At 47.4% G+C, this 16,259-nt stretch overlaps 1 protein-coding gene across 2 annotated transcripts in view; it reads right to left on the bottom strand.

Moving 5' to 3' along the window:
• Window positions 1-3,836: 3,836 nt before the first annotated feature.
• The window catches only part of NEGR1 (neuronal growth regulator 1), a 166,612-nt gene continuing 154,189 nt past the window's right edge, over window positions 3,837-16,259 (bottom strand). For both annotated transcript variants that reach the window (XM_085067361.1, XM_085067360.1), the window contains one exon: window positions 3,837-4,466. In XM_085067361.1, the coding sequence (XP_084923487.1) occupies window positions 4,342-4,466 (125 nt within the window). In that variant the 3' untranslated portion in view covers window positions 3,837-4,341. The remainder of the gene's footprint in view (window positions 4,467-16,259) is intronic.

Genomic DNA, 16,259 nt, shown 5'->3' with positions numbered 1-16,259 from the left:
ATGAGAGGTGGCAAATATGCTGATCTCTGCGTTTTTTAGCATGAGCATTTTCTAATAAAAAGGAGCCTTGGAGCTCCTCATGAATTAGGCATCAGCGCTGGCAGCAGGCAGAGCTGAAGGTGCCCCAGCAAAGCCTTTGCTCACACAGAGCTGGGCAGCAGGATTTGCTGAGAATCCTTTCCCAATCAGCCCCAGACCTCTGTGCCACTGCCTCGGCCTGCCTGTTTCCAGGTGGATTATGGACTTTGCTGGCTGCAGGATAAATCCCTGCCTTGCCCCGGAGCTCAGGGAAGGAACACAAACAAGGACTGAGCCCAAACCCAGCCCAGCACAGCTCATTTCCCTGCCCTGCACTGCCCTGCTGCTCAGACCCAAACTCACAGCCAATTCCTCCTTTCCTGATTCCTCTGCTGATTCCTCTGCTCTCCACACTAAGGCTTGAATGGAGAATTTTTAATTCCTGGATTTTAAATTTTCTTTTTTCTGTCAACATTTGCTCGATTTAAAGGATGCTGTGCTGGCAGCTGCAGCACGGCAGGAGGATGTCCCCTGCAGGACTGGGGACACCCAGAGCCCTCCCTGTCCCTTCCCCAGGGATTTGGGGTGCAGGGGGACACAGGTGGCAGTTTTTGGTGGCACCTCAGCACTGCCAGCTGGAGTGTCAGGCTCAGCTTCCTCCTTCCCCTGCTCCTCCTCACTCATGCAAGGATTTCAAAATTATTGAAGATGCTTTTAAAAGAAATGCTTCCCCCTCCCTTTTTTTTTCCTTTTCTCCAAAGAAACAAACCCTTCCATGGCAGCTGTGAAATGTGGATTATTTACCTCCAGACTGGGCACGAGGCAGATCCAGCCTTAGAAGTAAATGCATATTTAGTCTTTAAGGCATATTTATCCATGTAAATACATCTTTTGGTATACACATTCTTCATAACACAGTTCTGTGGGCTCAGTGGAGTTTTTGGTAGCAGAACATTTGCCATTGTCTATCTCGAACACTTGCTCAGAAAATGTGCAAAAAAAGCAGCTGTCACTGTGATGGGTTTAACACTCCTGGATCTTAAAAACAGCATCAACCCTAAAAAAAACCCATTGAAAAGTTTAAAAAAAGCTGTCTGGCTCGGAAGGATCCTGCCTAGCTACAAACCCTGGAGAAGCTGCATTTGTCCCCAAGTTGAGGCATCCTTGAGCTGAGTCTGAGCACAGCAGGAGCAGCTGTGTGACAGCAGTGTCACCTCTCCCTGTGGGGACACAGCACCAGGAGGACCCTACAGAGCAGGGTGGGCAGCAACCCTGATGGAAACACTCAGCTCAGCCTTTTATTCTCCATGTTGGAAAGGTGGGGATGGATGGATGGATGGATGGATGGATGGATGGATGGATGGAGTCAGGTTGGCCCGACAGACACAACGGGGTGGGGAAGGACTTGGGAGAAGCACAGAACAAACCTTCACCCCCAAAGTGCACCCCATGAACGACAAGGATGGAACGAGGTGTCCCTCTGACCCCACACAGGCCCTGGGATGTGGCTGGGGGGTGGTTTGGGAGCACAGATCCCAATCCCAGCTCGCTGCATGGAGCACATTCCCCCAGAGCCAGGCTTTGTTTGCCCTGCTCTGCCCAAATTGGGGTTTGGAGCCCCAGAGCAGCTCTGGCCCCACAGCCTCTCCCTGCCCCTCACTGCCCAAATTGGGGTTTGGAGCCCCAGAGCAGCTCTGGCCCCGCAGCCCCTCTCTCCCCACCCTTCCCTCCCCAAAACCACCGCTGGCATCCAAGGTGGCTCTCAGTTCTGCTGTCACTGTGGGGTTTTCCTTTTGGGTTGACAGTGATGACATCCCCAAAATGAGCATCAGCCACAGCACTGGATGTCTCATCCGTGTCACCCAGCGGCTCTCCCTGCTCCAAAGGCAAACATTCAACACTTCACTGTATACTCTGCTTTTCATAGTTAATAAAGCTGCTGTTGGTTCTGTTCTGCTGCTGGAAAGATCAGGTTCCAAAAATCAGGAATGCAATGTATCATTGGAATGCAGGATTTGCTCCAGCCCCAGGACAGAACTCTCTCCCAGTTGGACTCATAGGGTTGGGTTATCCATATCCTTATTTCTTATTTTTCCCTTCATAAAACTGCACTGACACAAGACTTCCTGCAGCACCACTGTTTCTAGTGAATGGATTCTACAATAGAGCACTTTAAAGCTGCAATACAAGGGAGTTGGGATATCAGGACTGCCATAAACTCGTCTGAGTGGAGTTTATGCCCTTTCCTCACAGAATGGATTTGGTCATGTTATTCCAGGTTTTAAAAAATGCCACATTTCTGAAAATAGCAACTGCTTGGCACATGGCTGTAAATAATACGAGAAATCATACAATCTGTCACTGAACACGTGCAAAGTGACCCAGGACGTTTTATTGCCATCTTTTGGAGTCAACATCTCTCTGTTTCTGCCCTTTCTCAGCAAGCACAGCAGAGCCACTGATCGTTCTGGCTGCACATTGACCTGGGACAATTTAAATTAGAGTTCTTCTTGTTGAAAAAAACGGGATCTCTGTGCTGAGCTTGGGACTGCTGAGTATTCCCAGTGCTGAGCTGGTGCTGCTCACTGCCAAGGCCTGGGGTGAGACTGAAAAATGGCAACTGTAGGATTGGTGTCACCTGCTGGAGCTCGAGCAGGGAGCCTGGGGATGATCACAGTGAGAGTGGTGCTGTCCCACCCAGGATGGGGCTTGGGGCACCCTGGGGTAGGGGAAAGTGTCCCTGCCAGGGCAGGGGTGGCACTGCATGGGATGGGAATGGCTTTGAGGTCCCTCCCGAGCCAGCCCAAGCCAGGCTGGGATTCTGTGCTAAGGGTTTTGTTCTTCCTGCAGTAAGTTGCTGTTTGTGGGCAGTCAGGAGCTCTTGGGCTTACAGGGGCTCTGGTGTCCCAGGGCTGCAGTGGCCACAGTGACCCCAGCGAGTTACACGGGTGGCAGTTTTCAACGAGGTGTAAACTGTGAGCAACGAGTCACACCAACACCCTCCAGGGGTTAAAGGATAAAATACCTTTATCCACTGTTCCTGAGCTTGGTCCTTCAGGGCTGTCCTGCCCAGGGCTGCAGCAGCAGGAGCAGGGTGGGAGGCTGGCAGGGGACAGCCCTGGTGGCTCTCTGGCATGGCCCTGTGCCCTTCACGAGTTCCTGGAGCATCCTCGCTGCCACAGGGATATGTGAGACAGAAAATCCTGCTGGATACTCCAGGTGGTTCAAAGCATCCTTTATCATTGCTAAATCAGCCCAACCAGTACAAAATGAAGTGCAAGAAAAATACCAATTCGCGTCGGTTTTGCCAGTAATACAAAAGGGATGATCCTGACATTGGGAATTTGGCTTTAGGGGGACTGTGGGAAACATTCCTACATTCAAAAGGTGCCACAAAACAATGGGAGTTCTGTTTTCTCACGGGAAATGTGGATTTTACAGAGGTAAAAACTGGTCAGTGGTGGTGGAGGGAGGAACAAAAAAGAGTTGGTGCTACCCTTGGGCTAAACCCTCCCACTGGAGCTGGAGAGGAGCTTTCCTCAGAGCCTGCAGCACCTCTGTCCTCACCGAGGGATTTCTGTGCTCAAAAGGATGCTTCAGCACTTCCCAAAACACATTCCAGGTTTGTTGGAGAGGAAGAGGAAAGTCGTGTTTCATGAAGGCACAACCATGCTGAAGTGGCAGGAAGGAGGGGAGAGAACAGAAGCAGTACTGCGCAGTGCAGTTATAGTACAAGGCTCATTCTTGAAACCTGAATATCATGCTAGAAGAAAATCTAGATATGTGTAATATTTTGAAGAAATATTTTGAAGGCAATATTATTTGAATTTTTTTTTTTTTTTTTACTCAAAAAAAGAACGAATGTTTCTGTGTAAGTGTGGAGAGAATGCTAGCTGAGAAGGGAACTGAATGGTTGTATTGCAGCCTTAAAGAAGCACATTTTTACTGCAATATCCTTTTTTTTTTTTTTTGTAAACTACGGTCTGTGACTCAGCAGACCATGACTGAATGCTTCTGAAAACTTGTCGATTACAAACATGAAATCACAATTAATATCCTCTAAAAGTAATTTCAGAGTTCTCACGTCTTAAAAAAGGACAATGTGTACTGCTCCACAAGGTAATGCAGCTAATCAAAAAAAGAAAAAAAAAAAAAAAGGAGTCGAATTAAAGTATTTACATAATGAGCAATTCTACAGAAGGCGATCATCCCCATGTAAGCACTGATTATATCCCACGCTGCTTTTAACAAACTCTACCAGATTGGATCCAGCCATCAGCACTTCCAGAGAATCCTTGAAAAGCCTTTTATGGGTCTTTACATTTAGTGCAGAATGATGTTCTTCAGGTAGAATATGCTGCTGAGGGAGGAGAGCGTCAGGACGAGGGACCAGCAGGAGAAGAGCACCTCGGCGTCGCCGGTGATCCCGTACTGGGCTGTGCTGGGAGCTGCAAGACAACGACAGGGTCATGCCAATTCCCACTCCCAGCCCCCAGTTTCTCAGTTTACACTCATTATTCCGTGCTGACTCGCAGAAATATTTCCCTGGAAAGCAGGGGAAGTGCTGAGAGAGCAGCCCAGCCCTGCTGCCACCCCGCCCTGGGGAGAGCCCTGCTTGGGTTTAAGGCAAGCGTTTAAAAAGAGGAGTGCTTCGTTCCAAACCAGCTGAATAATGGATTCATTTTAAAGTTACTGAGCATTAGGATCTGCAGTGCAATCAATGAGAAGGGACTGGATTAAGCTCCCTTGAAAAACAGCTCATTTTCTGCCTAACTCCAGCAGCCAAACTTTGACAGTTGTGCTAACTAAAGACATTAATACTGATTTTGAAGAAATTGTATTTATTTGTTTACCACCGAGTCTTTCTCAAATTCCTGGGTAGATACACAGCAAGTGCAAAGAGAGGGGAAATACAAGAAATCAGTGTTGGGAAGCAAGGGAGGAGTTCATCCCTGGGATGAGCTGGGGCAGGAATGTCCCAGCTGTGGCACTGGGATGGAGCTGGCAGAAACCCTGTCCTTGGCAGAACGAGGGGAATGGCCTTAAGATGGATGAGTGTAGATTTAGATGGGATTTCGGGGAGAAATTCTCCCCTGGGAGGGTTTGAGGCCCTGGAATGGAATTCCCAGAGAAGCTGTGGCTGCTCCTGGATCCCTGGAATGTCCAAGGCCAGGTTGGACAGGGTTTGGAGCAGCCTGGGACAGTGGGAGGTGTCCCTGCCATGGCAGGGGTGGCACTGGATGGGATTTATTTAAAGTTTCTCCCAACCCAACCCAACCCAACCCAACCCAACCCAACCCAACCCACTCCAGGATTCCATGACCCCCTCAGGTTTGGTCCTGCAGAGCCACAGGCAGCAGGAAGGACGAGGAGCTCTTCCCTCCCTCTGCACCCAATCCTGTTTGCTCTCCCAGCAATGAACCTCCCCAACTCCAAGCCTTGTTCAGCCCAAACCCTGGGACACAAACATCCCTTTTCATCCTGCCCAGAGCCCTGCAGCTCCATTTTCAGTGCCTGACGTTTTCTTTGGCGCAGAGAATGTGAGAAAACCCAAAACCCTTTGCTTTCCCCCCGTGCAGAAAGGTTCAGGTAATAAACCCCAAACAAAACAAGATTCAGCTTGCTTGTGAAGCTCAGTTTAGCGACTGATGACTGTGACTAACTGCAGGCCAGGGCTCTTCTCCTCCTCTCATTAAAAAGATACTTTCTGGCTAAGTCAGGATGACAAATCAACCTCTAATTTATCATCAGGCCAGGGCGAGGAAGCTGAAGCATAACACAGGTGCTATTTCATTTTATGGTATGAAAAGAGTTTCCCCAACTTAAAGCTAATTTGAACTGCGGTGGCTATAAAAGCGAGCGGAAAATTATGTAAATCTGATTTCCTGCAGATGAACCAGCTCTGTCTTTCCAAGGCTTATTAAATCATACCTGGATTGTTTCTGCACAAAGGCACGAGGGGAGTTAATGGGGGAAAAATGCTCTGACTTGGGGAGATAATAGAAAAGAGTTACAGTTCCCAAAGCTGCCTGAGCAGGAGAATTGGATGGGAAAGAAACCTGGAGGAGCAGCAAACCTGGAGAAGTTTAATTACCAATTATGATGTCATATTAGGCCTGCTGGATGACTCACAGCTTAAAATATTGGGCTAGACTCTTAAAAATTCATAAAAATTAATAATCTTCTCCTGCAGACTTTTTTCTTTTCCCCCTTCAGAATGTTGATTAACTTTTCCTGTGGCTCCCTCAATTCTTTGCTGGCCAAGCAAAATGTTGTTCCTCGACATTAATAAAATCCCAGAGATTTGTGCTGAGATACAAACTTTAAAAATAAACACATCTTTAAAATTTAAAGGCTCATAGCATGGTCTGCTCAGTCCTTGCTCTACTCTGAGTAATTATTTTGGTGAGGACTGAGCAGTCCTTGCTCTCCTGAGCATTTGCTGTGCAAGGCTTTGCAAGGTCACTTTGTTCTCAGATTGGTGATTTTCAAAGCCCTTTTTGATGGTTCACTGTCAGGCTAAGCCCTCAGTTTAGGGCAAAATGAGAAGGTTTAAATGTTTGAGAAGAGCACAAAGCAGCTTTTCCCCCCACTGAAACCTTCCCATGTCATTGTTTCACACACACACAAGAGCTCCCAGTCTTAATATTTATGCAGGGAGATAATGGTGGAGGAATGTGTGATTAGGCTCTCAATAAAAGCTGGAATGATTTGAGGCTGTGATTACACCTGCAGCCACCCTGGGCATCTCCATCCTCCCCATGCCCACCATGCAGCAGGGCAGGGTTTGGAGCTGATTTTAGTGCTGGGCAGAGCTCTGGGTGCCAAGGAGAGCAGAGCTGGGGCTGCACTGAGCTGTTCTCCTCCCCAGCAGCTCTGGGAACAGTTGGACTCCATGGCCTGGGAGGGATTTTCCAGCCTGAATGATTCCCTGATTTTATGATCTGCTGCTGCAAATTCACTTCAGAGCCCTGGGAGTGATACCTTAAAAGAAAGTGAATTTCCATCCAGAAAAAGATTAAAAAGAGCTCCATGAAGAGCCTGATGTCTGAAATATCAAATGACCCAGGATTTAGACGATGCAGTGAGTTTAAAATGTCAGCTGCAGCCACCAAGGGGTAATCATTTACTTCCATGCTACTGGGAAAGTCAAATTTTCCTCACCCCTCTGGCTAAGGGAGGAGTGGGAGCATCACAAGGGGCTGGGAATGAACCCACTGGAGCCCCATGGACTCACAGAGTGACTGGGTTGGAAATTGGGGTTGGAAAGGACCTTAAATATCATGGAAAGAGAATTCCCTGTTGTGGGAATTGACAACTGGCCTGCCTCAGCTCCCAGACACTGACTGTGCTGCAAACAGCAAACAGCTTGGGAGAATCTTAGCATGGATGGAGAAGCAGAAAACAGCTGATGCCTTAATATTTTGGGGTTTTTTTTCCTCTTCATTTGTCTGTAACTTGGTGTAGCTCTGTGCTCTTACAGAGTGCTGAAAACCTCTGTTCCCAACACGTTTAACAAAACAAAGCTCTCTGAATAGAGACTCAAGGACATATTCATTACTCTAGGGCCTGAAAATAGGGAAACAATGATGGAAAGGGGGGAGAAGAGCCTGGGGTGATCAATAGCATCACCTGAAGGGGTGATTGGAGAATTAGGGACCAATATGCTAATAGGACAGAACTGATCAAAGGTGAAGAGCTCCTGACTCTGAGTCCATTTGGGGTGTTTTCCCTCAAGGGGACTTTGCTTGCCTGAACGAACCTTGAAGGCCTTGAATAAATTTGTCCACTTTTTATGCACCTAATTGTTTTAGCCTCTGTTTTAGCCTCTGTTTTGGGCATCACAACAAGACAGAAAACCAAGAAGGAATTCCCACCTGTGAGAGGGAGGCTGTTTTTCACCAAAGATGTGTGCTAGGAATAACTGACCAACAGTGCTGTGCAATAACAAGTTAGGAGCCAATGGCCACATGGCACAAATGTTAGAAAATATATGGGAAGTATAAATATATTTATATATTTATATATATAAATATATAAATATATAAATATATAAATATATAAATATATAGAAAATAAAAAAGTATAAATATATATATATAAAAATATATAGAAAATATATAGAAAGTATAAAAGAGATTTTCCAGCAATAAACTTGGCTTTTCCTATCCTTCCTGCTCAGCCTGGAGTTGTCTCTGTGTCATTCCCATCTCAAACAGTGACACCCCATAAGGCTGCTCTGGGAGCTCTCCTTCCTTCCTTCCCATTTAGGATTATTGCACCTAATCCCAATGTTCTACACCAGGCAGCACTCGTGGAAAGATTTCAGACCCCCTCAGCACAGATAGGATTATATTCAGACATCTCTGCCGGTGCTGAATAGAAAGGAACAAAGTGATATTATATCGGTAACTCTAATTAATACAAGAGATTAGGAGAAGTGCTATGCTGGAACACACAAACCAGCCTTTCCTAACACCGAGGGCTGCATTAACCAGAAATAATTATAAGCTTTAATGCTGATGCTGTGTAGACAAAAGCACAGACCCCTTTAGGTTGTCTGAATAAGCAAGACTAATTCTGTTAAATGGATTATGCCGGGAGATGTTAATAAGCATTTCATTTGACTATATTCAGGTTAATCATTTACTATGGGAAAGCCTTAATAAATTGGATTTTTTGGTGCAACACTTAAAACATACAGAGAGGGAAGGAATAAACTAACTCAAGGTCAAAGCAGTAAGGCAAAAAAAAAGGAAAAAAGGGATGAAAAAGGCTAGGCTGTCAAATAACGTTCTTTTAAAAGAAAAGATGGGGAGATAATGGGCCTCAGAAGGCTCAGGCGAGGCCTGGGGATAACATCTCTACATTTCGTTCCACTTGAAGCTGGTGGAGGATTTATGGCTGTGGAGGAGAAGGTCGACAGTCTATAAAAGACTCTGTTAGGGAGCAGCAGCGATGGGGAGATAATGCCTGGAGAGCTCTGGAACCAGCTTTGGCCAGGGGGAAGCTTGGCAGGAACAGAAACTTCCCTCTGTGCCTCCCAGGCCAGCAGGGAGTGGGGAAAACTTGACCTTGGGAGAACAAAACCTCCAAATCTTGTCTGGAAATGAATCAGCGACGAGGAGGATTTGTTTAGTCTTATGCAAATGCAATCATCCTGGAGGCTGAGTGCCCGAGACAGGAAATTCTGGGATGGCAAATTCAGGAGGGAAGTTAAATAGATCAGTCTGAAGGAGGAGGGCCTTTTGAAGTGGGTGCCAGATGGAGCTGTGATTAACCAGAGCTTTGGCCACCAGAATAACACTTGGGAAATGTTGGGAATTTCAGTGATGGGGAAATGCTTTGGGAGCTGCAGGAGGAGAGGGAACAGCCTCAGGGAGGCTCAGGGGGGATATTGGGGAAATTCCTCATGGAAAGAGCTGTGCATCCCCAGCAGAGTGCCCAGGGAGGGGTGGGAGCTGCAGGGATGAGGATTCTGTCAGGAATAAGGGTGGAATGTGCTGTGGGACTCCACCTTCCTACAGCCTCATCTCCATGGAATATCCCAGCCCTGAGCACAGCAGATTTGGCTCAGTCCATCCCTTTACAGCCATGAAATTTGGCTCAGTCCATCCCTGAGCAGCCACGAAATTTGGCCCAGTCCATCCCTGAGCAGCCCTCCTGGGTCACCTGGCTGCAGCTTTGGGAGTTTTTGGTACAAAAAAAAAATAATATTTTTTTATAAAAAAAATAGATTTTTTTGTATCTTTTCTGTCAAGAAGAGCTCAGCGCTGCCGAGACAAATCTCTCAGCAAATCCTTGAGGAAGGAAGCAGGGAATATCACAGAAGGTGTCCAAGAGCTGCCTCTGCCCACTGGATAAGGCAGAGCTGCAGAGGATAAAGCTGGGAAGTGCCAGGTGCTCAGCAGAGGGGTTTTATCATCCCCTGAGATGGGAGTGTTGGCAGAGAGCTCAGCAGATGAGCCCCCAGCAGAGCGATGGGGTTGATAAGAGGGCTGTTATCAGGCTCTGTCCATCAGCATTCACACAGGGCTGCTGGCCAGGCAGCAGCTAGGAAATGAAATGCTGATTTGTCCTTATTTCGAATTTAAATGAATAAAATAGCGTTTCCTCAGTCTCGAGATGAGGAAATGGGGAATAAGAGATGATTGCTAGAGCCGCAGAAGCAAAAATCGACTGTTTGTTGTGCTAAAATGTGAAAGCTTATTTTAAACACTTGAGATGTGCCACCAGCAATGTCTGAAAGTGAAATATGACCCCAGAGTGTGTTTGTGTACGCAGGGAAAACGAGACAGAAGCATTTCCTGCTGCAGCCATGAAGACCCAGTGGGGACAAGCCCTGTGTCTAATTCAAGCCTGATTTTGACCAAGTGAAAATATAAAATATTGTATTTACAGGCTGAAAAAAGAGTTAATAATGAACACATGGTAACCATGGCCACCAGCTGCGTGATTCATAATTGTGGGGATCTTTGCCTGGGAATTTGGGGTCTCTGGCTGTGGGAACTCTGAGCCAAGGAGAAGGAGACACTCCTTCCCCTCCCTGCCCTCCACAGCAGGCAGAGTCACCTTCACCATTCCCCAACAAACAACTCATGCTAAATACTGTAAACAGTCACAGACTCATTTCCAACTGCTAAAAATACACCCAGCAATGGAGATTTTAAAGTCAGATCGTTCTGTTTGTGAGGATGGTGGGGCTGACAGTGCAGTGGTTCAATCCAGAGGTGTTCAGTGAGGACACTGAGGCTGCAGAGCTGAGGAACTGGGGGAAAAAGAGGTTTTTGAGGGTCTTCATTCCTGTTCCCAAACAACCCTCTGGAGCAAAGCATTTCTCAACCAGCAGCTGCTCAGGGGCACTGAGTGGTTCCTCACTCAGTGGTACCTAAAAACCCAGTGACAGCTCCAAAAAGAGCCCCAATTTCCAACCCTCACCCATGGCTTGGCTGTGCCTCCAGTGGAATTTCACTTAGACAGAGATAAACTGGGTGATATCAAACAGAAACACCTTCCCTGAAATACTGCAGGGGAACAGAATCCTTCTAACGCCTGGATGGGATGAATGGAGCACGGAGTGCTCGGTGTTTAACAGGATGAAATAGTACAGCCCTGATGGACCCGGGCTCTGCTGCAAGGAGTATTTCACAATCCCAGGAAGTATTTATGAGGAAAATTACTGTGAGGGAACAGAATAAAATTTGGCTTTATATATCATCCTTTATACTGGAGTCGTCTCCCGTTGCTTTGTGTGGCTGAGGAGTGCAGTGGTGTTGGGAAATGAAACATATCTCAGGAGCTGTGGGGAGATGGATGGGAGCAGCCCTGAGAATGAGCTGATCTGAACAGACTGAGCAGTTCTGAGCCTCAGTTCTGGGATGAACCAGTGCTTAATGGGATCCCAGCCTCAGCCCAGCACAGGCCATGGGAGAAATCAGCCAGGGAGCAGGGAATGGGTGGCTCTGGGCAGCAGGAGCCTGGCACAGCTCTCCAGGGCAGATCCATCACCCACAGCCCCAAATCATGGCTCATGAACCTGTCCAAACCCTCCTGGAGCTCTGACAGCCTCAGGTTGTGCTCACTCCCTGGGGATGTGTTCCGTGCCCAGCCCCACTGGGGAAGAACTTTTCCTGATCTCCAACTGGAATGATGAGATGCCTGAAAAAGGTTCAACCTGTCTCTGACCTTGTAAGAACCCTGCAGATGTACTGCTCTTGGCACAGGCAGGGCAAAGGAAACCATGAATCCAGTTTGGATTTCTGAGCCCAAACCCTGCTGTCTTGTCTGGAAAAACAACAGCACCTGTTGAGGTGGAGAGGGATGGCATGGGAAGGGATCCTCGGAAAGGAACAGGTAAATAATGAGTTGTTTATGTTGGTTATGGCACTGTGCAGTCTTCTGGTCACACAACTGCTTTGGGGTGAGATGTGCTCAAGGCTGAGACTCTCCTCCCCACATCTGCCCAGATTTTGGGTTCAGCTGCAGCAAGCAGCAAATCCAACCTGGTTTAGCCTGAGGTTAAAGAGAAACCAAGCCTGATGCTGGCTCCTGCCTGGGAATCCCAAATGAAACAGAAGAATGGCTCAGGATCTTCCACTCGGCATGGCAAACACAGCTTTGGTTACGAGGGCATGAAAAATAAACTAGGAAAGTGCCTGAGAAAGCTCTGGGAAAGCAAGTCAGCCACCCATTGCAAATGCATTGCCATTCCCATCATTCCTATTCCCATCATTCCTATTCCCATCATTCCTATTCTCATTCCCATTCCCATTATCATTCCCATTATCATTCCCATCTCCATCCCCATTCTATTCCTATTGCCATTGCCATTGCCATCCCCATCCCCATTCCCATCATCATTCCCTTTCCCATTTCCATTTCTATTCCCATTTCTATTGCCATTGCCATTCCCATTCAAATCCCCATCCCCATTCTCCCATCCCTGTCTTGGCACAGTTCTCCTCTATATCCCAGACCAGGAGCTCTGGAAAGGTTTTTTAGGGAATGAGAACCAGGAACAGCCAAGAGCTGAAGCTCTCCATGATGGATATTCCCACACCAAGAGATGAGGAATCTCTGGAATCACCAAATTTATCCAGCTGGATAAATTCCCCCCTCCTGGGTGGGATGTGCAGCACAACTAGAGTGCAAACGTCGCTCCTGGCTCCTCGTGCAGATCATTCTGGCAGCCTGCAATAACTGCTTCCCTGACAATGTGGCTCTCATTTGTTCATGTCACACTGGAGACAAGGAAAAGCATTTTAATGTGACAGAAAAATTTGACTTGGGAGCTAATTACTTTAATTCGAGGGAATTTTTGGCTCATCTGCATACTTGACAATTATTTACAGCTTACATTGGTAATTAGAGGTTGGGTCTTGCGCTGAAATATTGCAAATGGCTTTGGAGACATTTGCTGATCCTCCTAACTTTGAGAGGAAATGAATTTATTAGTAGTTAATATGTAAAATATTTGTACTTCTGACCTTTTGTTAAACATTCTTCCTATATTTGAAATGATTGGTTGTCAGAGGCATTTTTCTCCGAGTGACGTGTGACATTGTAAATAAGCTCTTGAATTAAGCAGCACATTAAATCTCCGTGTTCAGCGGCAACCTTTGATAGTTCCCATATATCAGGAAGACTTTGTTGGTTCTGCTGTGTTGAGGCAATGTCACCCAGCAGCGTGAATGATAATTTTTTACACTGAACTTTCCCGTTTCTGCACGGTTTTCACATCATTCTTGTGCTCCTGACAAAGGATGTTGAGTTAAGCAGGTTGGGATATGATTTCTCTCCTGTTTTTTTGGTGCACAGGGATGGAAGTTTTTGGCTGCAGAAGTTTGTAGCCTTTAAGTAAATCATCCACTGATGTGGCTGGCAGATGATTTCTAAGATGTGGGGTTTATTCAGCCTTTCTGTTGCTTTTCTTAAGCATTTCTGGAAGGTTCCTCTTGGTCCTATTTCTGCATGGTGTCTGCATTGCTCTCTTTTTATAGGTATATTGGAAACCCCATAATCCATGGAAATTTATTCCTGAACTGTGCCAATGGCCAAGGAATTAATCATCAATAGTGCTTTGATTAGAAGAAGGTGATGGATGAAATAAATAACAGAATCCAACTCTTTCCTAATTCCAGAAGGTACAGTGAGTTATAACAGCCTCAGGCTGGGCAGGGGAGGCTCAGGATGGACATCAGCAGCAATTTCCTCATGGAAAGGGTGCTCAGGATTGGCAGGGGCTGCCCAGGGGGGTGGTGGAGCTGTGCAGGGAATTCCTGGATGTGGCACTCAGAGCTCTGGGTTGGGGACAAGGTGGGGACTGGGGACAGCTGGACTCGATGGGCTTGGAGAGCTTTTCCAGCCTCAGGGATTTTGGGATTCAGTGACTCTGAGCTGTGTTGTCCCCCAGCTATGCCCTGTACATCAGCACTGCTCAATCCTGGCCTTTTCCATGGGCTACATCCCAAAATGAAGGACTCAGGGTGAGTCACCTCCATAAAGGGCATCCATGTTCCCTGGCCCATGAAACACCTCCACACCTACAAACTACAAAACTACAGAACCCCAAACTACAAAAACCCCAAACTACAAAATCCCAAACCACAGCCCTGTGTGTGCTCAGCAGCAGGGAGAACAAAGCAGGTTCCCCTGGCAGTTCCCACATTGCTCAGCAGAGGCAGTGGCCACCCTCCCTCCCCGAGGTGCAAAGCGCTGAGTTCATGAAGGATGATCTCAATTTCCACGGGCTCAGTGTGCAAGGAACAAACATAACTCACCCAGGCTGAGCTATTTGCTCCTCAGCTCCAGGAGCGTTTGTCTCGCAGCCCTGACATGCCATCAACTATTCATGGAGCTCAGTGGTGCTCAAACACTGCCCGAGTGAGATTGTTACTGCTGCTCAGCTTGATGGAGATCTTCCCAGCCACACTGCAGAGCCAGCACTGGGTGATCCATGGGGAAGGAATGTCACTGGGGGATCAATCCCCCTGTCCCTGATCCCATTGAGGGATAAATCCCCCTGTCCCTGACCCCACTGAGGGATCAATCCTGTCCCTGACCCCTCTGAGGGATCCATCCCCGTGTTCCTGACCACACTGAAGGATCCATTCTGTCACTGAGGGATCCATCCTGTCCCTGATGGATCCATCCTGTCCCTGTCACTGACCCCACTGAGGGATAAATCCCCCTCTCCCTGACCCTACTGGGGGATCAATCCCCTGTCACTGACCTCACTGAGGGATCCATCCTGTCCCTGATGGATCCATCCTGTCCCTGTCACTGACCCCACTGAGGGATCCATCCTGTCCCTGACCCCACTGAGGGATCAATCCCCCTGTCCCTGACCACACTGAGGGACCTCAGCCACTGCTCCAGCCACTCCATTTTATTTTTATATTTTTATGAACCCATCAGAGCTCTTTGGTCATTACCATGTATTTAACTTGGGGTGCAGCCCCCCCTCCTCCCTGCAGCACTTGGGAACAGACTGTTTTCCCTTCCAACACCTCCCTCTGCCTTTTCCCTGTGCAAATGCCACCTGTAGCTGCTGTTACTCAGCTGCACAAATGCCTTTTTGCTGCCTGCAGCTCTCCACAAGCACAGGATGCTGATTCCCACAGAAAGTGAGGCTCACTAACCACAGCTCTTGCCTGATTCCAAAAGCCATGCTTTATTTTAATTGTCTTTGTAGCTGTGTAGCTCTTACTCTCCTCTCTGTGCCTATCCATCCTCATTCCTATAAATTTAAATAGCTTTTAAATGCACATTATACAGCACTGAGGTAAGCATGGATTTCATCCACGGATTTCATGGATTTCCCATGGATTTCACACACATCCTCCTCTGTCTGCTGCTCCAGCCCTGGGGGTCACCACTTGTGAGCTCTTAGCAAACATCACATAAATCCAACCACAAAACATACAGAAAAGGTGAATATTTAAGTATTTGTCACTTTTCATGAACGAGCAGATTTTCTTTTTCTCAAAGTACTTTGATATTTCCTCCCTTTAACCTGGATATTTTGTAAGAATGGGGAGGGCTGGGATGGAATTCCCAGAGCAGCTGTGGCTGCCCCTGGATCCCTGGAGTGTCCAAGGCCAGGCTGGAGCAGCCTGACAGAGCAGAAATTGTCCCTGCCATGGCAGGGGTGGGATGGATGGGATTTATTTCAAGTCCCTCCCAACCCAGGCCATTCCCTGGTTCTGTGATCCCTTTTATCTTCATTCATTGCTCCCTCGGATGAATTCTTTGGGATTGCAGCAGCACTCTGAGCTTTTGCAGCTTGCTGTGGATGAGGGGAATGAACTCCCCTTTCCCAGAGCCATTTGGGGTTGGATTTCTGCTGGGATTCCTTTCAGATCCCCTCACCCTTCCTGGCTGCTGCTGCTCCCTGCAGCTTTTCCTGCTGCTGGAGGATTTTGCATCAGGAAGCTTTTCATTCCCCAGCCTTCCCCACTCGCTTTTCAGCTTAATCCCGAGGATTTTGGAGACATTATGGCTCAGCTTTGCATATGTTATTACACAGAAGAGAGAGAAAAGCCCCAATAGTGGAGTATTTTCAAAGCTGGCTGGGAGCTTTAGGCATGCAGGTTCTGCTAGGAGTCATGGCTTTGAAAATCTCTACCAATTAGCACAATATTTTGGTGCCTTTGGGAAGCCAGAGAGGGGATGCAGAAAGACACATTTTTGCCTCAAACCCAATTATTTTCTCCTAGTTTGTACCATGCATAACCCTTAAA

The sequence above is a fragment of the Lichenostomus cassidix genome, chromosome 8 (genome assembly GCF_008360975.1).
Source record: "Lichenostomus cassidix isolate B80296 chromosome 8, HeHo_3.0, whole genome shotgun sequence".
Classification (NCBI taxonomy): domain Eukaryota; kingdom Metazoa; phylum Chordata; class Aves; order Passeriformes; family Meliphagidae; genus Lichenostomus; species Lichenostomus cassidix.
The sequence above is the reverse complement of the archived record's forward strand: the minus strand, read 5'-3'. Positions and strand labels throughout refer to the sequence as shown.